We start from the raw sequence: 27306 nt of genomic DNA on the forward strand, positions 1-27306 counted from the left end.
CCTCATGTAGTATAGCATCAGTATGGGGGTGGGGCTTTTTGCAAGTGTGCGTCAGTACCAACGTTTAGTAAATGTGTGCTGTATCTTGATAAGGTGTGTCAGATGAATGTTTGATGGACGGGGGATTATGCTCCATGATTGTGCAAACTCGCATGCATATGAATCCATTTTTCCTTTTTTATAGATTGTCTAATCCCAGCATGTGCACCTGAGCTTAAGGCCACATTCATGCCTACCTGTAGCCAGGTTATACTGATAAATTGCCATACACGTTCATGTATTAATGCATTTCATAGAGATAACTGAAGAAGGCTTAATTTGTATAAAAAACATATAAATGGCCCTGAACTTTCATGTACAAGTTTAACGCAACCATATCAACTCGCAATTACTTAAGTGACAAATAGCTTAGGAACTTGCTGAAATTTTAAAGTAAGCAAAATTATAAAAATATTGCAAATAGTTATGAAACAGTTTAAAATGATGGTAGATTCCTGAGTTTAAAGAAATGTTTGCTTTGTTTTACTAATGTGATGGGCAAATTAGATGTGAATTCTGTAAAACTGTAATTTGTAAATGCAGTACGGCAGCAAACCAAGCAAGCACACTGCCTCCTCACACAGTAAATTCAGCACTAAAGATGAATGCCAATACAAAAATTAAAACCAGGTGTTTAATAAGGTTTAGCGCTTTCACTCGATAACCGAGCTTCCTCAGAACAACGTACAAAAATACACATACTCTTTAAATAAGATGTTTTGGCGCCAAATACAAATAATTTATCAATTAACTTTAAAAGCGTGTGTGTGTCTTTACTGTGAGATATCTGAGTGGCATTGCTGAATGAAAGAATGATAGGATTATGAATACAAGAAAGTGGTAGGGAAGGATGGGATCTATTAGAAAATTGCTTTCTTTACTATTTTGAGTTTGTTCATGTCAGCTGGACTGAGACTGTGTGTGTGTGTGTAATTATGGGTTTTGTGTCACCTACTTTCCTGAGGATTACAGGCATGCTTTCTTTGTTTTGTTGTGTTTTTGTGGCATATTGTTTTAGGTGCAGTAGTGACAAGAAATCCGTTATCAAGGCAGAGAAAGGATACCTTTTAGCTATGAGGATAACCAAGTCTTCTTGACATCCCTTAGGACATATGGCAAACAAAGCGGGGCTCAAACAAGCTGAGAGAGTAAAGGCCTGCAATCAAGTTGTTGCAGATATAACTGCAGTCAGTAGAACGAACCGCTCATTAACACAGTGCAAGAAGAGGGCAGGTGATATGGTAGGAAGTACTAGAGTGAAGGTAAGGTGATTGCCCATACAAGTTCTTGGGGGGGGGGTCCAACACTTATCCCTTTAACACCAGATGAGGAATATCTCCTCTTCATTCGTGGGGATTGTGATGATGTCACATATTGCCAGCTATGGCAGGAGAAGTAGGACAGTGGATGTGTAACATATGCCAGCACAGCTAGCTGGAATTTCATAAAGAATTACATATCATTTGTATGTCATACTGATTTGTACAGATGCTTGTGTCGAAATATGTAAAGCTGCTTGTGTTAAAAATGTACCAACCATGTGTCCTGCTGGACAGCAAAACAAATTATGTGTATGTCATACTGTATTCTAGCTATTAAAATTAATATTGTAACAGAGGATACTGGAAGAGAAGAGGTTAAGATCAGCTCCAGCTAACTTTGAAAAAAAGTATGAAATTAAATTACTTAATTTAGGCCATAATGATTGTATCTTAAAGTTTTCATTGCGGCAAGAGATAAAATGTCTGTGCAGAGAATGATGTATTAGCTCCTGTAGGAAGAGTAGAAGAGTTTTATTGTTTTATGGCTTCTAGAAACTGCAACAAATCTTAATGAAGCTCTGTGTGTGTGTATTATTGAGACTTATGTGCGAGATTCTGGGTTATTTGCTAGGAAGGAGGGTAGTATGGGAACCAGCCGTCAGATGACCATGTGTGTGTTATGTCACTCTGTAAACCATCACAAAAAATGAGGTTTTTATGCTATATGAGACTGAAGTCTCAGGGCAGTCTGTTTCTTGAACCTGACAAAGAAGGACCCATCACCTGCTTCATCTTGCCTTGCTCTAGTAAGTGACCAGGGAATAGTAATTCTTTACATCAGTCAGGAAAATGTAGTCAGATTAGAGAAGTACTGTTTTTCTGTATCTGTGTGAATCTGTTTTCTGTGTTATTTTAATATTTCCTGTGATCATCAGGTAGGTCATAACACTAAACCAACTCACTATCAAGGTCTTATGACAGCCCTTCTTCAAAATCACTTGCACCTTCACGTAGCCTTTCTTTAGGAGTTGTGCGTGACATGTTTGACCTTGGGCTACTGTGATTCTATTGTGACATACAATATGACCTTCACACACGCACCTGTACATGTTTTATCAGAAAGGGGAATATGTTATTAAATTAAAAAAAAAGGTGGGGGGACTTAGGAGACTTCAAATGTGTGCATTTCATTGCTGTAATGGTATTTTTTAAAACCTCATGGAACTATAGAAAAAAGTTGTATGTATGTCATAACATAAGATTGCAGTGATTACATTAATGCTGTATGCAATGTTCTTGTTACAGATACATTTTGAAAGTAGTACTACACAAGTATTCAAAGAAGTACTAATAAGAAAATTAAAGATGAAAATAAATATGCTACCATATAAACAAAACACTAACCCGAATGTCATGGTCCATCATTCTGGACTAGTTGCCACCCTTTACCTGCGCAGCTGTATGCCATGCATAAGTCTACCACATGGGGTCCCTCACTACTCCTGCTGGTCATCATTAGCCATAGTGGGACTGGAACTGGGAACTGCAGTGACAGCATGGTTTACTTCATCACCAGACTAGTGCATGATCATCTTGTGCAGAATGCAGCATGCTGTAAACATCCTGCATGAAGTAGCTGGAGCATTCTGAAGGGCAGTCCTGGACTCATCCAGGCACTTAAAATTACTCTTCAAATGGGCAGAGACCTTCTTAGTGACAGTACAGGTCTGGGACCAGGGCTGTGTTGTAATTGTATTCAGCAGTTTCACTTGGATTTCTTACTGGTGTCATGAGACAGAGCTCCAGTGGATATCTAACGTTACCTGAAAGAAAAAAGAGAACGAGGGTGAGACCAAACAAAAAGTGCTTTACCATTCAGCAATACATTTTACTAAGACTAACTACTTGAATAAAATAGAAAAAAGCTTACCAGTAACATGACCACTGTGCATCCTACCATGCAGGAAGAGGAGATAGAGTGATGAGCTATTTTGCCAGATATTTTGCCAGATATGGGAATCATGGGCAGTGCCAGGATATTGGGCAGATACGTTAATGATGCATCCTCATGCATCGCATACCTCCTGGCAATTGTTTGAATGGTAGCCCTTCCTACTATGGTACTGCTTCCCCTGTGGACCAGATGGGGCCTTAATTTCAATGTGGGTGCAATCTATCACATTGAGTATGTCAGGGAAACATTCTATCCCATAAAAGGCATGCATAGTTCTGGCTCGGTCCTGAGCTGACACTGAGAGACAGAGTATGATCCACACATGCCAAGAATACATCCAGGATCTGCTGAAGTGTCCTTGAGGCAGAAGCTTGAGATATCTAACGTGCCCCTAGTCTGCCTCTGGAAGGTCCTTGTGGCAAGTATTGTGAGAGCTATATATGCCATAGCATCCAGAGGGATAGGAAGACCATGCATCCCACCAGTGTCCCTTTGGGCACCATACATACTTTTTAAGACCCTTACGATATCCCTGTATTCTCGGAACCCATCAGGTATTTCCTGATTGTCAAAATTATAGTGAGAACTGCTGTGTATAGGTGGTTTTGGCATGACCAGTGCAAGCATCTCACACCATGAAATAGCTAGGCTAGCAGCAAGTTACAACATCATCGTGAATGGCAAAATAGAGAGAGCAGGTGCAACTCTTTTTATTTTTTTTATTTATTTTTTTATAACTTATCAGTGGACAAATTGGAGAAGCACAGAAATTTGATTATGAATCACAAATAGGTGAGAGAAGGCTGTATTAGCATATGATTTTTTTTTACATCACTTCTCATTTGCATCTCATTATGTCTTCAGTTGCTTAAGCTTATTAGCAGCCATTTCCTGTTAGTGTAAAAGGCCTCTACTTGTTTCCTGTTAGTGTAAAAGGCCTCTACTTGTCACGGCTTTGCTGTAGAAATGCATGGACTGTACAGAAAGCCTTTATGCATTTGCGTAACGTCTATGAATACCATCCAAAGTGTTGATCACGTGCAAGATTTAATGTATCTAAAATATGGAAAATTAGCTAGTTTTTAATTTTTATGAATGCTGCATGTCAAATTTTTTTATTTATTTTTATTTTACATTTGCTTACCGGAAAGATCTGACTGGATATGTCCATTTTCAGCGGAGGCCCCGGGAGAAAAGCTCTAAGTTAGTAGAGCACATTACATTAGGAACAATAGAAACATTTAGAAGAAGTAGGTATTACATGCAGTCTTCAGTAAGGTTACAAACATTGATAAAACATTGTTGACATAATAGATAAAGCAGCTAAGTTTCAGACATTGATACACGCAGTTAAGGGCTTAGTCCCTTAAAGAGTTCAGACACTTTTTAGAATCAGTGAGTGATTTGATTAGGCAAAGTTTCCAAGACCAGTGGGTGGTAGTTAGTCAAGGTTTGAGCAGGGGCATTGCCAGTGCATTCGGAAGTGTAGTTTGAGGCTTTTCGTGAACTGGGTTAAGAAGGATTGGAGAGTAAGTTCAGCAGGTAGCGAGTTCCAAGTTTCACCTGCTGAGTTGGCAAATAGAGAGTCCCCAGCCACATTTATGCTCTTGGTTGTTTGCACCAGCAGTTTGTAAGCAGAGCGTAGTGACCTCAGGTTGCTCTATGGATTAATGACCTTGTTTAGTGATGGTGTTTTTTTGGGGTGGTGTAGAAGACTAGGCCATCCAAGCCATCCTAGTTGAGTTAGGTTGATACAATGGTGGGTCCTAGAGGTAATACCTGTAGCAAATCTAGCAATATGGTTGTAACAGCTAGCAAGTTTGGTAAGAGTGGCTTTATTCAAGTTAGTGAAAAGGGGGGAGACATAGAGGAGGGTGGATAGTAAGTGGGAGTGAGCGATAGTTGTTCTTGCAAATGGAGTGAGGAAAGTTTTGATCCTGTAGAGGGAGCCCATTTTTTTGTTGACAGATTTGATGGTTTGATTGACATGGGTATCTTATTTTAGGGCATTGTCGACCGTGACCCCTAGGAGTTTTGTGTGAGTATCTGGGGATATAATTGTGCCATTGTTGGAATTTAAAGTAAAAAATGGTGAGGAAGATTTACAGGTGGGGGAAAAGATTAGCAGTTTAGTTTTGTTGGGGTTTAAGAGAAGCTGACAGTTTGCGAACCATTTTTCTGCATCTTTAAAAGTATTCTGGGTTAGGGTCATAAGCACAGTTGAAAATGAAGCAGTGCAGATTAAAGTAGAGTCTGAATATTGGATGCAGGTGGCCTTGGGAGTGATGGTGGGTAGGCCATTGATAAAAACTGTGAAGAGTAGTAGTCCTAGTATGGAGCCATGGGGATTCCTAGTGTAATGGGTAAACGAGTGGATAGGGTATTCTGCCATAAAACTACTTGTCTATCAGACAGATAAGATTGGAACCATTTAATTGCACTGCTGTTTAGTGACAGTTTCATCTGGTTATGGATAAGTAGTTGGTGATTGACCATATCAAAGGCCTTAGAGAGATCTAGGAAGAGAGCTGAGGTAAGTTTGTTATTGTTTCAGTTGATGTTGATAGAGTTTGAGAAGGATAGGAGGGCTGAGGTGGTGCTGTGGTGTGGCCTAAAGCCATGTTGAGAGTTGGCCAGTAGTTTATTCTGGGTGAGATGGTGCATTAATTGGTTATGGATTCATTTTCCATTATTTTGGCCAGTGGTGATAGTATGGCTATTGGTCTGTAGTTTGAGACGTCTAATGAGTTCCCTCCCTTATGGAGTGGGATAACATGGGAAACCTTCCAGAGAGAGGGGATGGTGGCTTCAGCCAAGGTGCAGATTATTATAATAGAAATAGGGTATGCAATGGCATCTGCACCTTTCTGTAGATATTCTGGTGGGAGGAGATCAGCTGCTAGGGTAGTGGGTTGTAGTTTCTTAATTAGAGATCTCATGATAGATATAGATACAGGCTGGAAGTTGAAAGGGAGTGCGGTAGTGGTTGGGGAGGAATTCTGAAAAGAGCTAGTTGGGGGTAGTTGGCTAGCTAGTGATTGTATGGTCTTGGTAAAGAAATTGATAAAGATGTTTGCAGTTTCTTCTGGAGTTTTTAGGTTACAAGCTGATGGGGTGGGGGGTGGTGGTTTGGCTGGGGTGAAGCAGTTTGTTTATTCCTGCCCAAACATTTGAGGTTTGTTCTCATGTTTTTTGTTGAAGGTGTTGATAGAAGTTTTTTTTGTCTAACAATATGGCTTTCTTAGTATCAATCCTTAGCTGCTGGAATTTAATATAGTTGAGTGGGTCTTTTGTCCCATGCTTTGTTTCTTGCTATGATTTTGGTTTTGGTTACTTTAGAGAGCCAGAGGACAGTCTTAGTTTTGGCTCTAAGGGTGCGGATAGGAGCGTGGAAATCTAGAATGATGAGGAATTTATAATTAAAATAGGCTACAGCATCATCCAGTGGAAGATTTTTTTGGGATGGCCCAATTGCATGCTTTGAGTTCATTCTGAAAGTCAGTGGAGTTTAAGTTCTTGTTGTTTCTGATAGATTTATAGAGAACTTCATGCTTAATGATGTGAGTGAGTAGTGGTCACTTATATCTTCTGGAAGGGTACCAGTCTTGTACAGCTCTGGGTGATTGTTGATAAGAATCCACTCCAGGATACTACCTTTGTAGTTTGGTTTATTTACTCTGGTGGGTGAGGATATGAGTTGGGTATAGCTGTGAAGGTTTACATGGGTGGTGGGAGACTGAGGAACAATTGCTCCAGTCATTATTAATGTCTCCTAACACCATAGTTTCATGGGGGTATTTGTTAGAAAGCCATTGGAGGAAGTCTTCTAGGGTGTTTGCATTGTTGCCTGGGGGTTGTAAATGCAGGCAATGATTATAGATTTAATTTTGTTAACCTGAAGTTTGCTAACGAGAACTTTTGCATTATTGAACAAGGGGGTTGTTATGGGGCTAGTGTGATATCTAGTGTGTTTTTAAACAGTACTGCTACTCCTCCACCTTTCCTAGAATTCCGGTCTAGTCTGAGTATGTTGTACCCTGGTGGGATAACCTCATTGTCTTTAGTTCCTGGTTTTAGCCAGGTTTCTGTAAGACATAGCACATCAGGTGAATAGGCTGCTAAGAGGACATGAAGATTGTGGACCTTGTTGTAAATACTCCTGATATTTAGGTGACAAGTCAGGAGAGAGTTAGGGGACCTTGTATTTGGCCAAGTGTTAGAAGTGGTAGTGGGCTGGGAGCTATAGCTTGTGGGAGGGCTAATACCAGGGTTAGAGTGGATGTCTCCATCCCTTATCAGACTATGTTGTACAGTAATTATTAGTTTCAGGGCTTTACTAATTATTTTATGATAATATCTAGTTTTGGAGGATATGGGCCATGGTCTAATTAGTAGGTGGTTGTTAAAAGTGGGAAAGACAGGTTTGTAGCAAGCTATCAGTTGATCTGATTTATTTAAGGTAGGAGCAATGTTGGTTTGGGATTAGGGGTGGTGAAAGCCAATGTAAGGCTGATTTTCATAGATGGTGAGGAGATCTAGCCTGAGCAATATTGAAAAGAGGAACAGTATTGGTCTCATTTTGATAGTTAATGTAGCACTTGGCAAGGAATGTGGGTTGGGAATACAGAGGATTAGTGACAGGAAGGGGATGGTATATGGAAGTGTGGGTTATATGTGATAAGGTATGGAAGGGGTGAGTGATTTATTAAGCTTTAAATGTAGCCCCAGTGGGGGCAGGGCGGCGTGCGGAGCGAGCCCAAGCACAGCGAGGCTAAACCAGACCACAGGATTCCTAAGGTCTGTGAGTATGCAGGCTTGAACTAAAAGTATAGGCTTTTACAGTACATGTTACTCAATTATTTTTTCAAATATGTTAACAGTTAACCAGACATTTTATTAAATTCTTTTTTAAATATGCTAACAGTTAACCAGATTTTTTACAGATATGCTATGAGTTAATCAAATCAATGAGATGAAGTTGGTAGGAAGGACTATTTTATTCAGGCTGTTGGAGCTATATTTTGTTTATCTTGTTTATTACAGCAGCCTGATTAGCAATACAAATAGTGTTGAGCTGTATCTCTATGGACCCTAGGCTAGCTGTACATGCCGTAGACCCAGTTCAGCCAAGCAATTTACTAGCTTTACAGTTGCAATTAAGATATAGACCTTTGCAGTCCTTTTCTTTAGCGATGGACAGTGCAGGAGTGGTTTTCTTTTAGTTTTCAGGTAGGAAGTTTCTTTCAGCACAGATTGAGCCGTTTGAGGTAAGGACAGGTGTGATGGAAAGACCTCTTATTCAACCTTCCATTATGACTGTGAGTTTAAAAGACTGAAGTATATGCTTATCGCATATTGTTTTATTTTAGTAAAAGTCCTATGTAACTTGTAGAATAATTGATTTCTTTAGTTTGTGCATGAAAAGTACTTTTCCTTGTATAGAAATCTGTTATGAAGTGTTTAAACTCTGTAAATGCCAATGCAACCAATTTGTTTTTGTTCTTTTTACACAAGCACTTGGATAGTTTAGTTGAGTAACATTTTTCCTCAATGCCAGAGTTTTGCTTTTGCTTTTTTAGTTTTAGTAATATTTCAGTTTTAACTTTTGCAAATGAATTTCATAACCTCATACTATTTTTTTGTTTTTGTGTGTCATACCTCTCAACTGTACAGATTTTCACAGAATGTCCAGAAGTTTGCCTTACATTTTACATAAAACTGTGTTTTTTTCTGACAAATTAGTGGCAAATCATTAAATAATTAAATTAGAAAATAATGACAGACATTTGTGTTTCAGACTTCACACCTTTCAGAAAATGCATGCTAATGCAAAACCTGTTATTCTGTCAACCTACTAAGTTTGTAAGAGCATTATCTAAGAATTGTACCTATTTTTGGGGCCTTTGTCCCACTTATATTTATGGCTTTGTCCATATTTCTTGCTTTGAGAGGTGTGCGCGTGGGTGTGGGTGTGTGTGGGTGTGTGTTTGTGTGCGCGTGTGTGCCTTTATTTGTGTCTTTTGTAGATTGAGTCATTATCATGCACATTTCTAAGAAAGGTGATTCATGACTTTTTTTTGCAGTTAGCTAGGACCTGGATAAGCAGATTGTGAAACATGGAAAACCAGAGTCAGTCTTCTGTTGTTTGATGCCATAATGCAGTCTAGTGCCTTATGCTTATGAAACTGGTAATGTGATGTTGTCAGCCTCTTCGTTATTCTCTGTGATGGAGTCAGATCCAGTCCTTTGGATCCATCTCGGCCATTTCAAAAGCTCGAGATCTTCAGCAAAACTCATGGGCATCCTTTCTTACCCATAATGCAACTCCCTAGCTTCCCCAGATCTCTTTTGCCACTCTGCGGAGATTCTCTAGCAAGTTGTAAGCTAAGTGTTTATTGATATTTATAGTATCTTTCCTGTTGAATTTAACCTTTTAAACTTAGATTAGTTTTATAAACTGTTTTTATATCCTTACCCTGTTCCTTTGCATTAACGCTTTAGAGTGAGTGTTCATCCCCTTTAACTTCTTTCGTTAGTGTCCATTTAAGTTGGAGGACATCTAACTAACGTCTGTTTGAGTTAGAGGCCATTTCCCCATTACATTTCCCCCCTTCTCTTTATCGCCCATTTTAGTTAGAGGATGATTGTTTAAAAAAAGCTTCTCTTTCCTTCTCTGTCCTTCCTTAAGATTTCTGGTCTGTTTAAGTTAGAGGACTGTTTTTTTGAGTGTTAGTGTGTGTGTGTACTTCTCTTCTTTTTTCCTTTCTTAGATAAGATGTCTCAAAAGCAGGAAGGGAAGCCTCTTGGCTTCAAAAATTGGAAGCAATGTGGAAAAAAGATGCCCCTTAGCGGTTCACACACTTTGTGTGTGTTGCCTGCGGCCCCTTCACCTGCAAGAGTCTTGCTCCATTTGCCATGAATTCAACCAGAGGTCACTAATGGAGCCCAGAAAGTAACTCATCCTGAAGGGTTGTTAAAAACTCTCTTTTCTGAGGCTTTTAAAGGAACTGTCAGACTCCCTCTAAGGAGCTGTAGCTGATGTGGTGGCAGATAAAGTCAGTGCTCGGCTTGCCACCCTCATTTCAGTTGTGAACTCAATGAGTAGGGTGGCAGGTTCAGGCATCTCTCTCAGGAGGCAGGTCTGGATGCACCTTTGGGATTTTGTGGAGCCTTTCAAGTCTTCCTTTAACTCCCCTTTTGATGGCTCTTCTCTTTTTGGGCCTAAAGTTAAAGAGATGCTTACCAGGTGTGAACAGGAAGGCAAGACCTCGTCTGCCGTTGGAGTACATTTTTCAACACCTATCAGACCCTTTCCCAAAGGTCAGAGAGGTAGTGGGGAAATGTGGTTCAGAAAGTTTTTCTTTCTAGAACACACAAGGAGAAGGTTCCCCTAAAGGCAGAGAGGGGAGCAATAATGGAATACACCGCCGTCATGGCAGGGGAGGCCTGCAGAATCAGGCCTCCAGGGAATCTTTCTTTGTAGATCCCTCCAGCACTCTTGAAGGAGTGCCTCATTACTCACCTCTGGAGGCAGTCAAGGGTCGATTGTCCCTGTACAGTGAAACCTGGCAAAAGGTAAATGACAAATGGGTGCAGGACATATTATCCAGAGGTGATGTCATTCCTTTCTCCTTCCCCACTCCTGTAAACATCTCTGTTCCAGTTGTTCCACCCAGTCTAAAGGAACAAGCAACATTAGAAATCCAAAAGTTGCTAAGAAAGAGTCAATCAAGAAGTCCCCACAGACCCGAGAGGGTCCAGAACTTACTCACAATTCTTTTTAGTTCCAAAGAAAACAGGGGACTGGAGACCCATTTTGGACTTGAGCAATTTGAACAAATCTGTGAAGAAGACCAAGTTCCGGGTGGTAACACTACAGTCTAAACTTCCATTCCTGGAAAAAGACAGTTGGATGTGCTGTATTAGACCTTCAGGATGCGTACTACCACACTCGAATGGAAAGGTGATCCAGAAGGTACTTACACTTCCTACTAGGAGCCAGGTCACTTTCCATTTCGAGCTCTGCCCTTTGGTCTCACTACAGCCCCCAGAGTGTTCACCAAATCTATGGTAGTAATGGTGACTCACCTGAGATGTCGTGGATTCCTGGTGTTGCCGTATCTGGATGACTGGCTCATAACCATCCCGACCAGGCATCTTCTGCTACAAGCCAGGGACTATACTCTTCAACCGTGTTCCTCCCTAGGTATTTCCATAAACTATGAAAAATCTGCTCTAGGGACATGTCAAACCTTAATCTTCATAGGTGCAGAGATAAACACAACTACACTGATAGCAAGACTTCCGCAAGATAGAGTAGATGATATACGTCATTATGTAAGATTGTTAATCAGGAAGATGTGAGCTTCTGCAAAAGTGGTTTTCCATGTTCTGGAGAAAATGGCTGCTTCAATCATGTTCATTCCCCTAGCTCATCTTCATATGAGAATACTTTAGTGGTTACTTTCTGCACAATGGTCAATCCTAGAACTTCGTGTCACAGAAAATCATGATAACCAACTACTGCAAAAAGGATCTCCAGTGGTGGATTCACTCTTCCTTAGTATCTCAAGGCTGTCCCTTCATTCCCCTCAACCCCAGGCTATGGTGACCACAGACGCTTCCCAGATAGGGTGGGGTTCATTATCTAGGGAAGACAGTTCAAGGCATCTGTCAGGAACATGAGGCTCATTTGTACATAAACATGCTGGAGATGAGGGTGGTGCTTTTAGTGTTGCAAGCATTTCAAGACACTCTTCCTCTAGGAGTGATAGCAGTCCAGTTGAACAAACATGTCTGTAGTTTGGTACATAAACAGGGGGGAACCAGATGTTATCCCCTTTGTTGGAAAGCTATGAATGTCTCGCAGTGGGCAATGGCTTTCAACTGCTTTCTGACAGCAGTGCACATCCCAGGGAAATCCAACGTAATTGCAGACAAATTGAACAAAGCTATACTATGGCCACACGAGTGGTCCCTCAAAGTCATGAAAGATCCTCCAGAAATGGGGCCAGTCTTGCTGCAATGTCTTTGCATCACCCACCAATGTCAAATGCAGCAGCTACTTTGCCCTGATCCCTCCCACAGGGGAGTCACCAAGGGATGCACTTGTTCATCATTGGCTTCTGGGACTTCTTTATGCCTTTCCTCCTGCCCGTCTAATTCCCACGCTTTTGCAGAAAGCAAGTTTGTTGGAGATGACAATAATCCTGATTGCCCCTATTGGCTTTGTCAAATCTGGCTTCCCTTTCTTCAGCTTCATCTTCGGGATGAAGCATGGATTCTGGACCGTGCTCCAGACCTTCTGACTCACCCGTCAAGAATGAATGGTTCATCCCAATCTGGGCAGTCTCCGAATAACAGCTTGGCTGCTCCAGTTCCCCTAATAGCCAGGTTTCCTTTCCTTGCCAGTCAAACATGTTTTGTTAGCAGCTAAGAGTCCAGTTGTCAGGAAATTCAGATTTTTGTATAGGAGAAAATGGTTCTGGTATCATGTCACACAGACTTTGTAAGGCATTCTTAAAAGAAATGATAAGACCCCCATACAGGAACCTGTTACCACCCTGGGATCTGAATTTTATTTTGTCAAACATTATCTGTCCGTCCTTTGAACCATCTGCTACCTGTGATTTGAAGCGTCTCTCCTGGAAAACACTCTTTTTTAGTGGCTATTACTTCAGCTAGGTGAGTTTCTGAATTACAAGCTTTGTCTGCCAAGCAACCATACCTAGTTTTTCATAAGGACAGAATTTCTTTATGCACCAACCCATCCTTTCTACCCAAGGTTATGCCGGAAAGTAACCTCAATCTATTGACCTGCCAGGTTTCTTTTCAAACTTCCAAAATAAAGGAGAAGATTCACTGCAGCTTCTGGATGTGCATAGACCGCTACATTTCTACTTACGTATAACTTGAAAATCAGATCAGCTCTTTATTTCTTATTCTGATATTAGAAAACATGAACCAGTCACCAAAGTTACCTTATCCAAATGGCTTACACTATGTATATCCTACATTTATAATTCCAAGAATAGAGCTCTTTCTAATTCCATTAAAGTTCATTCCACTAGGTTGGTTGCCACATCTGCAGCCTTTCAAGCTAGGTTACCCTTAGATAATATCGAATATGCAGTAATATGGGCAAAACCTCATACCTTTATAACTCATTACAAAGTGGATTTGGTCTCTAGGTGTAGAGCCTCTTTTGGTTTTGTGGTCCTGAGGAATATTCTGCCATGAGCCACCCAAGAGTCAGGTTGTTTGGGACGCGGTCCAATCAGTGAGAATAAAGGCAAGATTGACAGCATCACATAAAGAAGTTGTGTACTTACCATAATGTTCCATGTGTGTTGACCTTCTCTACCTTATTCCCACAACCCACCCTCCATGCCCCCTGCTTATACTCCTGAAAGACTGAGTACTACATGGTTATTTGGCCTCAGAAATTACATTCTACTTATATAAGTACTGGGGCAAGCAAGATCTGAGGAAGGTAGGGAGTTGCTCTTTGGGTAAGGAAGGATGCTTACGAGCTTTGCTGAAGACCTAAAGCTTTTGAAATGGCCGAGATGGATCCGAAGGATCGGATCTGACCCCATAAGTGAGAATAAAGGTTGAGATGGACAACACACATGGAACGTTAATGGGTAAGTGCACAACTTCTTTTTTGTGCAAGTTGTGTTTTTAATGGTTCTGTTTTGTAAATCATGTCTAGATGCCTTCCAGATGACTGACACTGAGGGCACAAAAGGAAGCAGCACAGCATTCATCAGTGTCCTTGGAATGCATCCCTGGCGATTTACATTTCCCTGATTCGATTATACCTAGAACATCTCACTAAACAGCTTCTCTTTCTGTTTCAGGTTGCAGTGTATGCCCGACAAGAGCTGAATATCCGTACCACTGCTAACTTCCTCTTGGCATTAGCGGCGTGGTTTCCAGCCAGTCGTCCTTACCTGCGCAGGTACTTCTGTGCTGCTGTACAGCTGCCATCTGATTGGATGGAGGTTGCTAAATTATACCAGGTATGGACTTCCTTTATGTAATCTTTCGGAATGTTGTCTGAAATCAATTTTATTTTTTTTAGTTATCAAACCTCAAAAGTAGTTGTGAGAACTGAGTAATTTGTTGTGTTAACCCAAAGAGAGCGTACCGTGTAAAATAAAGGTGGCATTGTAAGTCTTGTTTGTTCAAGTATTTACTTGTTTATTACAATTTTGTTTACCAGATAAGAATCCTTTGTATTAAGCTCTTTAACAAAGGTAACCAGTGGAGTTAGGCATGAGTATAACTGCAGTAGTAAAACAAATACAATAGAACAAGAAACAGATCTGATGTTGTCATTTTCATTCATTCCTCAGCTGTTGGGTTTGAATCTGACCTGAGGATCTGACTTGGCTGCTTCTTCCAGATCACAGATCACTGAAACTCTCACGCGCATCCCTTTACCCATAATACCTAGTTACCCTACATACCTCAGATCTCGTTTGCCTCCATAGCATTCAGAGAATAGGACACAAAACTCTTGAGTGAGCCTTAAGAGCTTGTGTGAGTTAGCTTTTTTTTTTCTGTATAATTCTTAAAAAATGTATCTTTTGTTCTTTTTTCTCCCTTTAATCCTTGTTAATCTAAGGATGCAATTGTTTTCCTTTTACTCTGAGTATTCTTCACTACCATTGTTGATATCCTGACCCAGTATAGTACTTTTTAGTACTCCTTCTCACACTTACCATTGTTGGTAAATTCCTTTCCTTTTTCCTTATGTACAAAAAATGTCTAACTTGTTCTTCATTACCTTTTTATCTGCATTATAATGTCTGATAAACCTTCAAGGTTTAAAAAAGTCTGTGTGGCCTGCAGCCAAAGAACTCCCAATTCAGAAGCACATTCACAGTGTCTGTACTGTTAAAGACCTTCTCACCTGGACTCTGACTGTGACATTTGTAAGGGATTTAATTCCTTAATTGACTGTAAGAATTAGTTAACTCTTGAGAGTTTGCTGCCCTCTAAACCTGCATATACGGCCTCTGGGGCTCAAACCCCTAAAAAGCAAGAGAAAAAGGGAGATTCTCTTTCACAAAAATCTCATAAGAGATCTCCAGATCCAACAACAGCTCCCTCCTCAGAGCCTGTTGCCAAAAAACCTAAAAAGTCAGATCCAATTATTTCGGATCGGAGACCTAGATCTGACAGATCACCCTGGACTCATTCATCTCAGTTATTGTAGGAGCCTAATACCTCTCAACTCCAGGGGCAGCTCGTGCTGTTGGACTGCAGCCCCCCCCAGCTGAAAATGAAAAATAGCAAAAAAAGAAAATAAAAAAAAAACTCCCGGAATGGAAAATAAAAAAAAAGACTCTTGGAATGGACTCCATGCATGCAAGCATTCCCAGAACTACACATGCATGCATGCAGAATCTGGACTGGTTTAAGAACAGTACGGATTAGGCAGCAGACAAATGCCCAGAAGTCTATACCGCATAGACTGGAAGGGGACCGGACTGCAACGTCTGCAGGCTGGATATCCAGCCTGCTCTTGTGGAACATTTTCCTTTCTCATCACAGGGATTACATAGCTGGGGATCTTCAATGGAGATGAGACTTATTTCTTCAATGACGAGAGTTGATCTGGGGCAATAACTCTCATGTAAGAGAGTGTCTGTCTGTAGGTAGCAAGAGCCTGAATTCCCTACCCACCATCACTTGTAAAAACTGCTCAAATTTTTGCTTCATATTTTTGTTCTGTTCCTCATAAAATCTGTGGTTTTCTGGATTTACTTCACTAAATAATGACAGGCATTTGAATTTCAGAATTCATATTCTTCAGAAAGTACGTGGTAACACAAAACCTTTTATTCTAGCAATTGTCTAAGTTTATAAGCTCAATATTTGAAATTTGTCTCTATTTTTGGGGCTGTATTCCCCCATTATTGGCTTTGTCCAGGTTTTTTGTGCTAAGAGGTTGACAGCTATGGTGAGAACCGAATTCACTGAATATGTTTGGGGGCTGTATTCCCTCATTACTGGCTTTGTCCATGTGTTTTGGGACAAGAGGTTGATAGCTGTAGTGAGAACAGAATTCACTAAATGATAGCCATTTAAATTTCACTCTTCCAATGTTTCAAGAAACAGTTGATTTAGCATAGTGGTATGTTGCTCTGAATGTAGTGCACAGGGTCCTGGGTGCAAGACTTGGCAGTGAAATGCATGTTGGTAATACAGAATTTTATTCTAGCAGCTTTCCAAGATTACACAAGCAATATTTAAAATGTGTCCCTGGTTTTTGGCCTTTGGCTTTTTCCATATTTCTTGTGCTGCAAAGTTGAGAGATATAGTTGAGTGTCTAGTGGATTTTACAAGGAGCTGAGAGCTTCATGGGAAGAAAGGTTTAGTGCTGCTTATGCTGAGTCTGCTTGCATTGTTAGTAGCACATCAGGTAAGGTACTTGCTTTTGATGCAGAAGGTTGTGGGTTCTACTACCACAGTATATAGATACATTGCTGATACTGTGTTGTACCTTTAAAGGGGGGTGGATTCTGCAGTCCTGAGAATGTCCTCTTTGGTGGAGATACCTAGTAACTATGAACGGGTTATCAGTTTGCCATCCATTCCTTATTGCACTATTACTAGCTTATCATTTTTAATGTAACATAGGCAATTTATTCCTCAAGGGCAACAGGCACCTTATTTGTAGATGAAACAATGGAATATAAAGTTGTTTGCTGGCAGCAACCTCTTCATTAGTTACAGATCTCTTTAATGTGGAATTATTTAGATGACATTTACTTCTGCAGAGATTGTGCATGTTTACTGATACTGGTGGATTGTAGAGTCTGCGTAGACTTTTATAATGGAAATGTTCTGAATTGGGCAGTTTTGTCATTATTTGTGCATGCATTTTGTTTCATTGTTTACTGGAAAAATATTCCAAACAATACATTTAAAATGCCCTCTAACAAGTGTACTGTATTATACAAGGAATATAATTTAATACAATCAGGAAGGTGTATCAAAGAACACATGTATGTTTCCTGTGCAAGGGGCCTTTGATTTGAAAATAGCCCAAAGTTAATCTTTATCTGCCATTGGCCAGATGTATTTTCTTTGAATGTGGGTTTCAATGCCATTTCAATGAATGTGAGATGTTAAGTTGTCAATCTCGCCTTCATTCTTGCTGGATGGGTTTGGAGCCGAACCTCGGCTCCGACTCTGCCTATACTAAAGCTCGAGAGCTAATTTTACCAGCTCGAGGCAACCCTATATCCCATGATGCTAGGCGGTAACTACCCAGATCTCGTTTGCCGCTTTCGCTAGCGAAATTCTAGTTTTTCTACTTGGTTTTCCCATTATATTTTCTAAATAGGCTAGTTTTTCTGTTATTTAAAATTTTTAGTTCCTATTTTTCTCCCTTATCCCAGTATACTCCCCACCCTAGGTTAGGCCTTAGGCCCTTCCATTTTTTCGTAAGTTCCCTCACAGGGATTCTTAGCTGTGTGTGCGTGCCTTTAGTATCCCTGTATCCCTGTCTGTTTGAGTGTGTGTGTGTGTTTCTAACTTTAGAATTTTGTTTTTAATTCTCGACAGCAATATGTCGAAAGAGACAAAGGTCTCAGGCTTCAAGAAGTGTGACTCGTGCTGTCAGAAGATGTCACTGACAGACGGTCACACTTCTTGTGTTTATTGCCTGGGACCCCTGCACCTGCAGGACTCTTGCTCTGTGTGCCATGCATTCAGCCCAAGAGTCCTGCAGGAGTACAGGAATAAGTTGATTGTGAGGGGCTTATTAAAGCCCGAAGGTTCCCCGGCTAAGTTCGTGCCGGGGAAGCCTTCGAAGCCACACAAACCGTTGGCTCCGTGCTCTAAGCCTTCGGATGGTGGCTCACCTTCTGCGACACGTTCGGCTCTGGTTGGAGCCAATACATCTGTATCTCAGCTTCCTGCATCGGCTCCGGCCAGAGCCGATGCCTCTAAGACTCAATCTTCATAGTCGGCTCCGGCTGGAGCTGACGTGTCTACGGCTCCATCAGCTCCACCAATCTCGATGCCCTCCACACGCAAGAGGTCCAGATCTCCATCTCTGGAATCTATCCATTCGACTCCGAGGTCACCTTTACTCTCGGAGCGGAGCCATCTGAGCCATTCCTCTCGGTCTTCCAGGCTTTCCGACCATGACCTTGAGAGGGTGGTTAGCAGACTGTTAAAGTCTCAGGCACTAGCCCGAATGCTTCACAGCCAGTCTCATCAGACAGCGGCTATGTCCATACAACCAACTATTCCTCCTTCGGCTCTGCCCCAGTGTTCGGAGCCGGAGCTCCTCGGAGCCGTGACCGTTGTGACGTCGGAGCCGATACCTCCCCCTTCGGCTCCGTCGTCTGCTCCGATCTCATCCATGGTGCCTTCCTTGGAAGGATCCGGGCGCTTGGACTCTCTCGTTGCCTCCGAGGGGGCGAGTGGCATCGGACCCTTATCCAACCCCGTTCTCCCTCTCGGAGCATCTGCACTGGTGAGTTCGGCCCCGACATCAGCTTCGGAGCCGTCCCTGTCGGTGCGGCTGGGGTTCCTAGTTCTTCGGAGGCCTGCCTGATAGGGGCGCCTTTGAGGTCATGAGGAGCGTACTGGCCCCAGTGCCTGCTCTATGGTCAGCTCCTCCCACTGTAGTGCCTGCTGAGGTCTCTTCCCACTCTCGCACCCCCGACTGTAGAGATCCAACGCCACAGGTTTCCCCATTGGGAATATCCTCCTCTTCCGAGGTTTCTCCTGATCCGTCAGGTGAACCCTCGCGTAAGAGGACATGTAAGAGGAAGCATGTGGACTCCCCTGAGTCCGTCACATCTGATACCGACTTGGATGAGTCGGAAGGATCCCCAAGGTCCCCCTCTGAGGATGTCTCCTTTTCTGATATCCTTGAAATCCTTAAACAGAGGGGGAACTGGTCTTCCCTTAATCCTTCAGAGGACGTGTTGGTTTACCTGGAGGCTTTTGGTTCTCGACCCTCCACCTCCTGGGTGTCTCCGCCCTTTGACCCCCTTATGGAAGTGGTGGCGCGGAAGGCGTGGACGGTCCCTGATTCGATGGAACCCACCCCACGGAGGCCTTCCAAATTTATAACAGCCCCTTTGGATAAGCAATTTTTATTTAAAGGTGTCCCAGTTGATGCCATGGTGGTGGCGGCAGCCACCAAGAAGGAACTGGCTGATCCTTCAGTGCCTATCCATCCGCCTAACTAGGAATCTAGGACAATGGATAGGTACGGCAAGCGGAGGTTCTCGTCAGCGACCTTTGCCATGCGGTCGCTGAATTACTTATGCCACTTCACCCATCTTCAAAGAGACATTCTCAAAGAACTGCGTGAGGTTCTACAGGATCCATCAGCTGCTGGGTCTCAGGACAAAATTAACTCACAGCTAGGAACCCTGAATTCCATTGTCAGCTCCTCCATGCGGCTTATTTCCTATGCAGCTGATGGAGCGAGTAGGGCCGCAGGCACAGGTGTGGCTTTAAAGCGTCATGCCTGGATGCGGCTTTGCAACTTCGCAGACCCCTTCAAGGCGTCTTTCACTAACTCCCACTTTGATGGTTCAGCTTTGTTTGGACCTCAAGTGAAAGATACTTTGACCAGATGCGAACAAGATGGCAAGACTCTTTCTACCGTAGGAGTCCGTTTTTCAACCCCATCTAGACCATATCCTAAGGGTCAAAAGGGTGGAAAAATGTGGTTCTGCAAATCACAAGGAGTCACATCTGACGCAAGAGGTCAGTTCCCCCTAGAGGTAGAGGGGGGAACAACAACAGACGCCATCCAAGAGGCAGAGGGGGGTCCGCAGAATCAGGGTAGTAGAGAAACCCTCTCTGACAAAACCCTTCCAGCATCCCTGAGGTGCTGCCCAACTGTCCACCTTCGGAGGCAGTCGGGGGAAGATTATTGCTGTACCCACAAGCCTGGCTCTCCCTCACTCAAGACAAATGGGTGCAGTCGATTATATCCGAGGGTTACAAAATCCCCTTTATCCAAACCCCAACTATTCAAATGGAGTCTCTTCCAGACGTTCCAGCCAGTCTAAGGGAACAAGCAGCACTAGAAATATCAAAGCTGCTAAAAGAGAGCCATCCAGCCAGTCCCAGCAGACCAACTAGGATCCAGAGTCTACTCAAAGTTCTTTTTGGTACCAAAAAAAACAGGGGACTGGAGGCCAATAATGGATCTCAGCAAACTAAACAAGTTTGTAAAAAGAACGAGGTTCCGGATGGTCACGCTACAGTCCATTCTACCCCTTCTAGGCAAGGACAATTGGATGTGCTCAGTGGACCTTCAGGATGCGTACTATCACATCAAAATACACAGGAGCTCCAGAAGGATTCTTCGCTTCCGGCTGGGGGCCAGTCACTACCAGTTCAGAGCCCTGCCCTTTGGTCTCACTACAGCCCCCCGAGTGTTCACCAAATGTATGGCAGCGGTTACGGCTCACCTGAGATGTCAAGGATTCCAGGTGTTTCCATATCTAGACGACTGGCTCCTCACTGCCACTACCAGGCGTCAACTTCTTCTAGCCAGAGATTACACCATTCACATTTGCAAAGAGCTAGGTATCTCTCTAAATTTTGAAAAGTCTGCCTTCTCGCCTTGTCAGTCTATTACCTTCATAGGCGCCACCTTGGACACCGTTCAGCTTTCAGCAATGTTAACAGAGCAGAGGGTCTTAGATATTCAAAATCATGTTCACGTCCTCCTTCAGAGCAACAAAGTTCAGGCCAGGTATGTTCTGAAAGTATTAGGTCTCATGGCGGCAGCCATCACGCTTCTTCCCCTTGCCTGCTTTTACATGCGGCTTCTTCAGTGGATGCTTTTCTCCCAGTGGTCCTTCCAGCAGCTCCCTATGACACACAAGATCTTAATAACTCTATCTTGCAAAAAACATCTGTCTTGGTGGATGGTCTCCCCTCAAGTCCATCAAGGCAGACCATTTACTCCCTCCCCCCCCCCCAGTCACCACAGTCACATCGGATGCCTCCCTGATTGGGTGGGGGGGGCATGTTCAGGGCAGGACAGTCCATGGCACATGGCAACCTTTCAAATGCCACTTGCACATAAACGTCCTGGAGATGAGAGCAGTGCTTTTGACGTTGCAAGCCCTCCAAGACTCTCTTCCCCTGGGGACTATTGCAATTCAAACGGACAATATGTCCGTAGTATGGTATATCAACAAGCAGGGCGGAACCAAGTCCTATCCCCTGTGTCAAGAAGCACTCAGACTCTGGCAATGGGCGTTCTCTTCTCAGCGGTTTCTGATAGCAACGCATATCCCCGGGAAGTCCAACGTCATAGCGGACAGGCTGAGCAGAGCTATTCTCATGCCCCACGAGTGGTCTCTCAAGCAATCGGTGACAGAGGAAATTTTTCGGAAGTGGGGGTTTCCTTGCTGCGATCTTTTTGCAACACCACAAAACAGCAAGTGCCTCGACTTCTTCACTCTCTTCCCCCTTCCAGGCCATCCCCCCAGAGACGCTCTAGTCCACGATTGGCCTCGGGGACTTCTATACGCTTTTCCCCCTTTCCATTAATCACACAGATAATTCAGAAAGCTACCGCCTTGAGAGCCAAGATGATTCTCATTGCCCCTTATTGGCCTCGACAGATATGGTTCCCTTTCCTGCATCGTTATCTTTTGGAGCAGCCTTGGCATCTGGATCCAGTGCCAGATCTTTTGGCCCATCAGTCAGGGCAGCTGCACCAATCCCTCCAATCTCTCAACCTCACAGCTTGGTTGCTCCACTTCCGTCCCTAGCCAGGCTTCCAATGATTTCAAATTCTGTTCGGGATATTATCATAGCTTCCCTTAAGTCTTCCACCAGAAGGATCTATGCTAGTAAATGGCAACGTTTTTCCTTCTGGGCAAAGGCTAGGAATATAGATCCCGTCACTGCTCCAATACACTCGGTCTTGGATTTCCTAGCTGAAATTTTTCATTCAGGATCTTCTTCCTCCACAGTAAAAGTTCAGTTAGCAGCCATTTCAAATTTTCACATAGGCCTGTCTGACTCCAGTATCATGTCCCATAAGCTTTGCAAGGCATTCCTCAGAGGTATCTTTTTACTCAAGCCCCCGATCAAAGACCCACCTCCACAGTGGGATTTAAACTTAGTTTTAGCATCCTTGATTCTCCCTCCCTTTGAACCTGCGGCTTCCTGTTCATTGAAGTTACCTTCCTGGAAGACACTCTTCCTAGTCACCATTACATCTGCTAGGAGAGTATCTGAACTTCATGCCCTTTGCATTCGTCCTCCTTATTTAATTTTCCACAAAGACAGAGTTTCTCTAAGAACTAACCCGTCTTTTTTTACCCAAGGTGGCTTCTCAGGCAAATTTAAATCAATCTATTGATCTTCCAGTTTTCTTCCCTAATCATTCAAACAGGGTGGAGCAAAAACTGCATTGCCTAGACGTTCATCGTCAGCTGTGCTACTATCTGGACAGAACTAAACAAATCAGCAAATCTGATCAGCTCTTTTTATCTTATGCAGAAAGTAGAAAGGGCCTTCTGGTATCCAAAGTAACCCTGTCTAGGTGGCTGTCTTCTGTGATTACCTGTATTTATCAACTCAGAGGTAAAGAATTGCCTTCTAGGCCAAGAGCCCATTCAACCAGAGCGTTAGCTACATCAGCAGCCTTTCAAGTTAGATTGCCAGTAGACACTATCTGTGCAGCAGCACCATGGGCCTCTCCTCATACCTTTGTTACACATTACAAATTGGACATGGCCTCCAGAAACAGGGCAAAATTTGGTTCCGCCGTTCTCAAGAGTCTGTTCCAATGAGCCACCCAGGATGAAGGTGCTAGGGACGCGGTCCCATCCAGCAAGAATGAAGGCGAGATTGGCAACTTAACATTGAGAAGTTATGTACCTACCATAACGTTCCATGTTAGTTGTCTTCTCTCGCCTTCTTTCTTGTGTCCCGCCTACCATCCCCCTAGCCTGGACAGACCGAGAGGTTTTCCCCTTCTTCGAAGGGACCTTATCTTGCACTATTCCAAGCCCAAACAGTTGGTCCTGGGGTAGCTACAGCTTCAGATAGTGATATTTGGGGAGTTCTCCTTTCTCCTCCTCCACCTCAGTGGGGAGACTGAATTGGCTATTGTTTCTCAGCTACCAAATGAGATCTGGGTAGTTACCGCCTAGCATCATGGGATATAGGGTTGCCTCGAGCCGGTGAAATTAGCTCTCGAGCTTTAGTATAGGCCGAGTTGGAGCCGAGGTTCGGCTCCGAACCCATCCAGCAAGAAAGAAGGCGAAAAAAGACAACTAACATGGAACGTTATGATAGGTACATAACTTCTCATTTCAAGGGCAGAAAAGATGTTCATCGTGTTTCACTGTTGCAGTCATTACACTTGGTTTATCCTGCTGGCAGGCGACCCGTAGTCGGCCCGAGTTCCAAAGTCTTGGTCCGGCGTCGGTTGCTGTCACCTCTTCAGTGCGCCAGGGGTATAAAAGTTGCAACCGACGCCATTTTCTTCAGTCTTTCTTGCTGCGCGGTGCCTGAAGAAAAGCAGTTCGCAAGTGCCGGTCGGCCGACTCCTGAGATTTTCAAAATTGAATTTCAAAACCAAAGTCTTCAATAAAGCTAAGTACCTCGTTGGTGAAACAACTTCTTGCTCCAGACCGATGTCAGTAAAAGTTAATAATTGTATTTCTTGTGGGAAGCAAATACCTCATAAGGACTTTCACTCTTACTGCATTCCTTGCCTAGGCCCTGACCACGATGTTACTAGTTGTCGGTTTTGTGCTAGATTCAATAAACGCACTATTTATTTTATTTATTTATTTTATTTTACATTTGTTGACCGGGCTAGTCTAGCTGGATACATATCCCTTTTCAGTAGAGGCCCGGGGAGAAAAGCTCCCAAACATTAACATAGTTAAACACTACAATTAGATAAAAGTGTACATTTTGATAAGTTACAACCCGAATAAACATTATTTACATACTTAAAAAGACAAAGCATGGGATTAAATAGGTCAGAAAACGAGCAAATGGTTTGTTTGTAGATAGTATGAGAGAGAGAAGAAGCAGTACAATGCTATGGCTATGGGTAATTAATCTGGAGTTGGACAAGGGCATAACCAGTGGGACTTGATATATTCTCTAAGGTTATTTTTGAATGGTGTGAGTGTCGTCATGAGTCTAAGGTTGTTTGGAAGGGAATTCCATTGCTTTCCAATTGAATTAGCATAAAGAGCATCCCCACCTTTATTGTTAGATTTGATGGTTAGCACTTGAATACTATTTGATGATCGAAGGGAACTAAGATTATTGTATGGGGTCAAGATTTTGGACAGTGAGGGAGTTTTGGCAGGTTGATGAATTATTTTGAAGGCTTCCGTAAGTTGATTAAATTTAAGAAGATTGGGCAGTTCTAACCAGCCGAGATTTCTGAGGTTGTGGCAGTGGTGGGTGCGAAAAGGTGTACCTGTTATGAATCTGGCTATGTGGTGGTAGGTGGTAGAAAGGTTGTAGATCTCGCGTTTATTCAGGAAGGAAAGTACTGGGGAGGCATATAGTAATGTGGAAAGAAGATGCGTTCGGGCAATGGTTAATTTTGCATGAGGAGTAAGAAAGTTCCTGATTCTGTACATTGAACCTAGTTTCTTGTTAACAGATTTGATGGTTAGGGAAATGTGAAGATCGAATTTAAGCTTGTGGTCAATAGTAACGCCTAGTAGTTTTGTGTGTAAGACAGGTTCTATGATGGTTCCATTAGAGGATGCCACAAAAAGGAGCTATGGTTAGTCGGTTACATTTGGGATGAGGAGGTAGAAGATGAGGGGAAGAATAATAGTAATTTGGTTTTAGTTGGGTTGAGAATAAGTTTCAGGTTAGAGAACCATTTTTCCACACTGGCGAAACATTGTTGGGTGGCTGCTTGAAGCTTCAAGAGAGAAGTATCAGAGCAGATCAGGGTAGAGTCATCTGCATATTGGATGCAGGTGGCATTGGGGATGATGGCGTAGAGATCATTTATAAAAACAGAAAAAAGAAGGGGACCCAGTATGGAGCCTTGAGGGACACCTATGTTGTTAGGGAGTAGTTGAGATAAACTATTTTGCCATTTGACTGCTTGTTGTCGGCCGGAGAGGTAATCCTTAAACCAGTTTAGGCCTAAGTTGTCCAGATGAAGGGTTTTAAGGGTGGAGAGTAATAGCTGGTGGTTGACCATGTCAAATGCTTTTGATAGATCAAGAAAGAGAGCAGAGGATATAAGTTTTTGTTTCGTTGCTATTTACTGAGTACAAAGGAGAGAAGAGCAGTGGTAGTACTATGATGGGGGCGAAAGCCATGCTGGGTACTAGACAGAAGATTATTGCTGGTAAGGTAGTGAAGAAGTTGTTTGTGAATGCACCTTTCAAGAATTTTTGCTATAGGAGATAGTATAGCGATAGGCCTATAATTAGATGTTTCGGTGGAAGGGCCTCCTTTGTGTAATGGGATGATATATGAGGTTTTCCAAATGGGGGGGATGGTGGCTTCTGTTATGGATCTATTGATCAAGATTGATATAGGATAGGCAATGACATCTGAGGCTAGTTGGAGGTATTCAGCTGGGAGACTATTGGCAGCAAGAGTGGACGGTTTTAGTTTTTTTATTAGGGAGCGAATGTAGGAGGTGGATACAGTTTGGAGGGTAAAGGAGCAAGGGGATGCACCTTGGGGAGTAGTTAAATTTGTTGAGGAAGTGGATAGCTGGCTGGCTAGGGTTTGGATGGTCTCTGTAAAGAAGATGTTGAAGGCGCTATTTTCCTGGTTTTTACTTATGAGTTTATCGGGTGTAGGGGTAGAAGATTTACCAGGATGGAGAAGGTTGTTAAATCCGGCCCAAAACTTTTTTGGATTCGATTTATGTTTATCCTGAAGGTGACAGTAATACTGTTTTTTATCTCTAGTGATGTCGGATTTTGTGGAGTTTCTAAGTTGCTGAAATTTGATACGGTCTAGGGGAGTTTTCGTAGCTCTCCATTTATTCCAGGCTAGGTCTCGGAGTTTGATTTTTGTTTTGGTTTCTTTTGTTAGCCAGGGAGCTATACGGTCTTTGGTTCTAACAAGACGATTTGCGTGGAGTTGAGAATATTTAGGAAAGTGTCATTGAAGTGGGACACACTCTCAGCTAGGGAAGAGAGGTAAGGAGTGCCAGCTACATGATTTTAGTTCCACAAGGAATAATTCTAGGTTGAATTTTTCTTGTTTCTAATAAGTTTATAAAGGGAGTGAAGAGCAGAATTTGTGTTTAATAATATAGGTGACAAGGTGATCGCTAAGGCTGTTTGGGAGGGTACCAAAGGTGTAATAATTAGCATCTTTATTAGTGAGAATCCAGTCAATCGTGCTCTCCTTTTGGTGAGCATTGCCAAGTCTGGTAGGAGTTTTGATATTTTGGGAGAAGCCATAAAGGTTGATTGGGTAAGGATTAGGCTTTGTGGAGCAGTGGGACCAGTCAATGTTGAAATCACCTAGTATAATGGTTTCTTGGGGATAGTGATTGGATAGCCAACTTAGTTTGTTCAAGGTTTTCAAGGTTTTTCCCTGGTGGGATATAGATCACTACAAGATTAATAGACTTTTGGGAGTTTAGACAAATCTTTAATGTAATGAGTTCAAGATTGAGACCTGGGGGTGAAAAGTATTTCTAATTATGTTAAGTGTGTTTTTAAACATTACAGCTATTCCCCACCCTTTTGGCTATTCTATCATTCCTTAGGATGTTATAGCCAGGAGGGAGAATCTCTTCATCCTTTGTGGCAGGTTTGAGCCATGTTTCTGAAAGACACATAATGTCTGGGGAATGTGTGGCTATCAGAGCATGTAGACTGGCTACTTTGTTGTTTATACTTCTTAGGTTGAGGTGAAGAATGAGAAGGAGGTATTAGGAATATGGGGTAATGTAGAAGTAGTAGGGTCCTGGTATGAGGCAGGGCCTGGATTAGGTGGATGTCCCCATGTTGAGTGATACATTGTTTTAGGTGGTCTAGGAATTTTTGAAGTTTACATAGGATTTTGAGG

General features: G+C 42.6%; 1 protein-coding gene across 1 annotated transcript in view; it reads left to right on the forward strand.

The window, feature by feature from the left end:
- TEP1 (telomerase associated protein 1) overlaps positions 1-27306 on the forward strand; it is a 2704809-nt gene that overhangs the window by 78698 nt on the left and 2598805 nt on the right. The window contains exon 2 of the mRNA XM_044058078.1: positions 14083-14279. Coding sequence (XP_043914013.1) covers positions 14083-14279 — 197 coding nt within the window. The remainder of the gene's footprint in view (positions 1-14082; positions 14280-27306) is intronic.

Source organism: Protopterus annectens, chromosome 16.part0 (genome assembly GCF_019279795.1).
Source record: "Protopterus annectens isolate FY-2018-M chromosome 16.part0, PAN1.0, whole genome shotgun sequence".
Classification (NCBI taxonomy): domain Eukaryota; kingdom Metazoa; phylum Chordata; order Ceratodontiformes; family Protopteridae; genus Protopterus; species Protopterus annectens.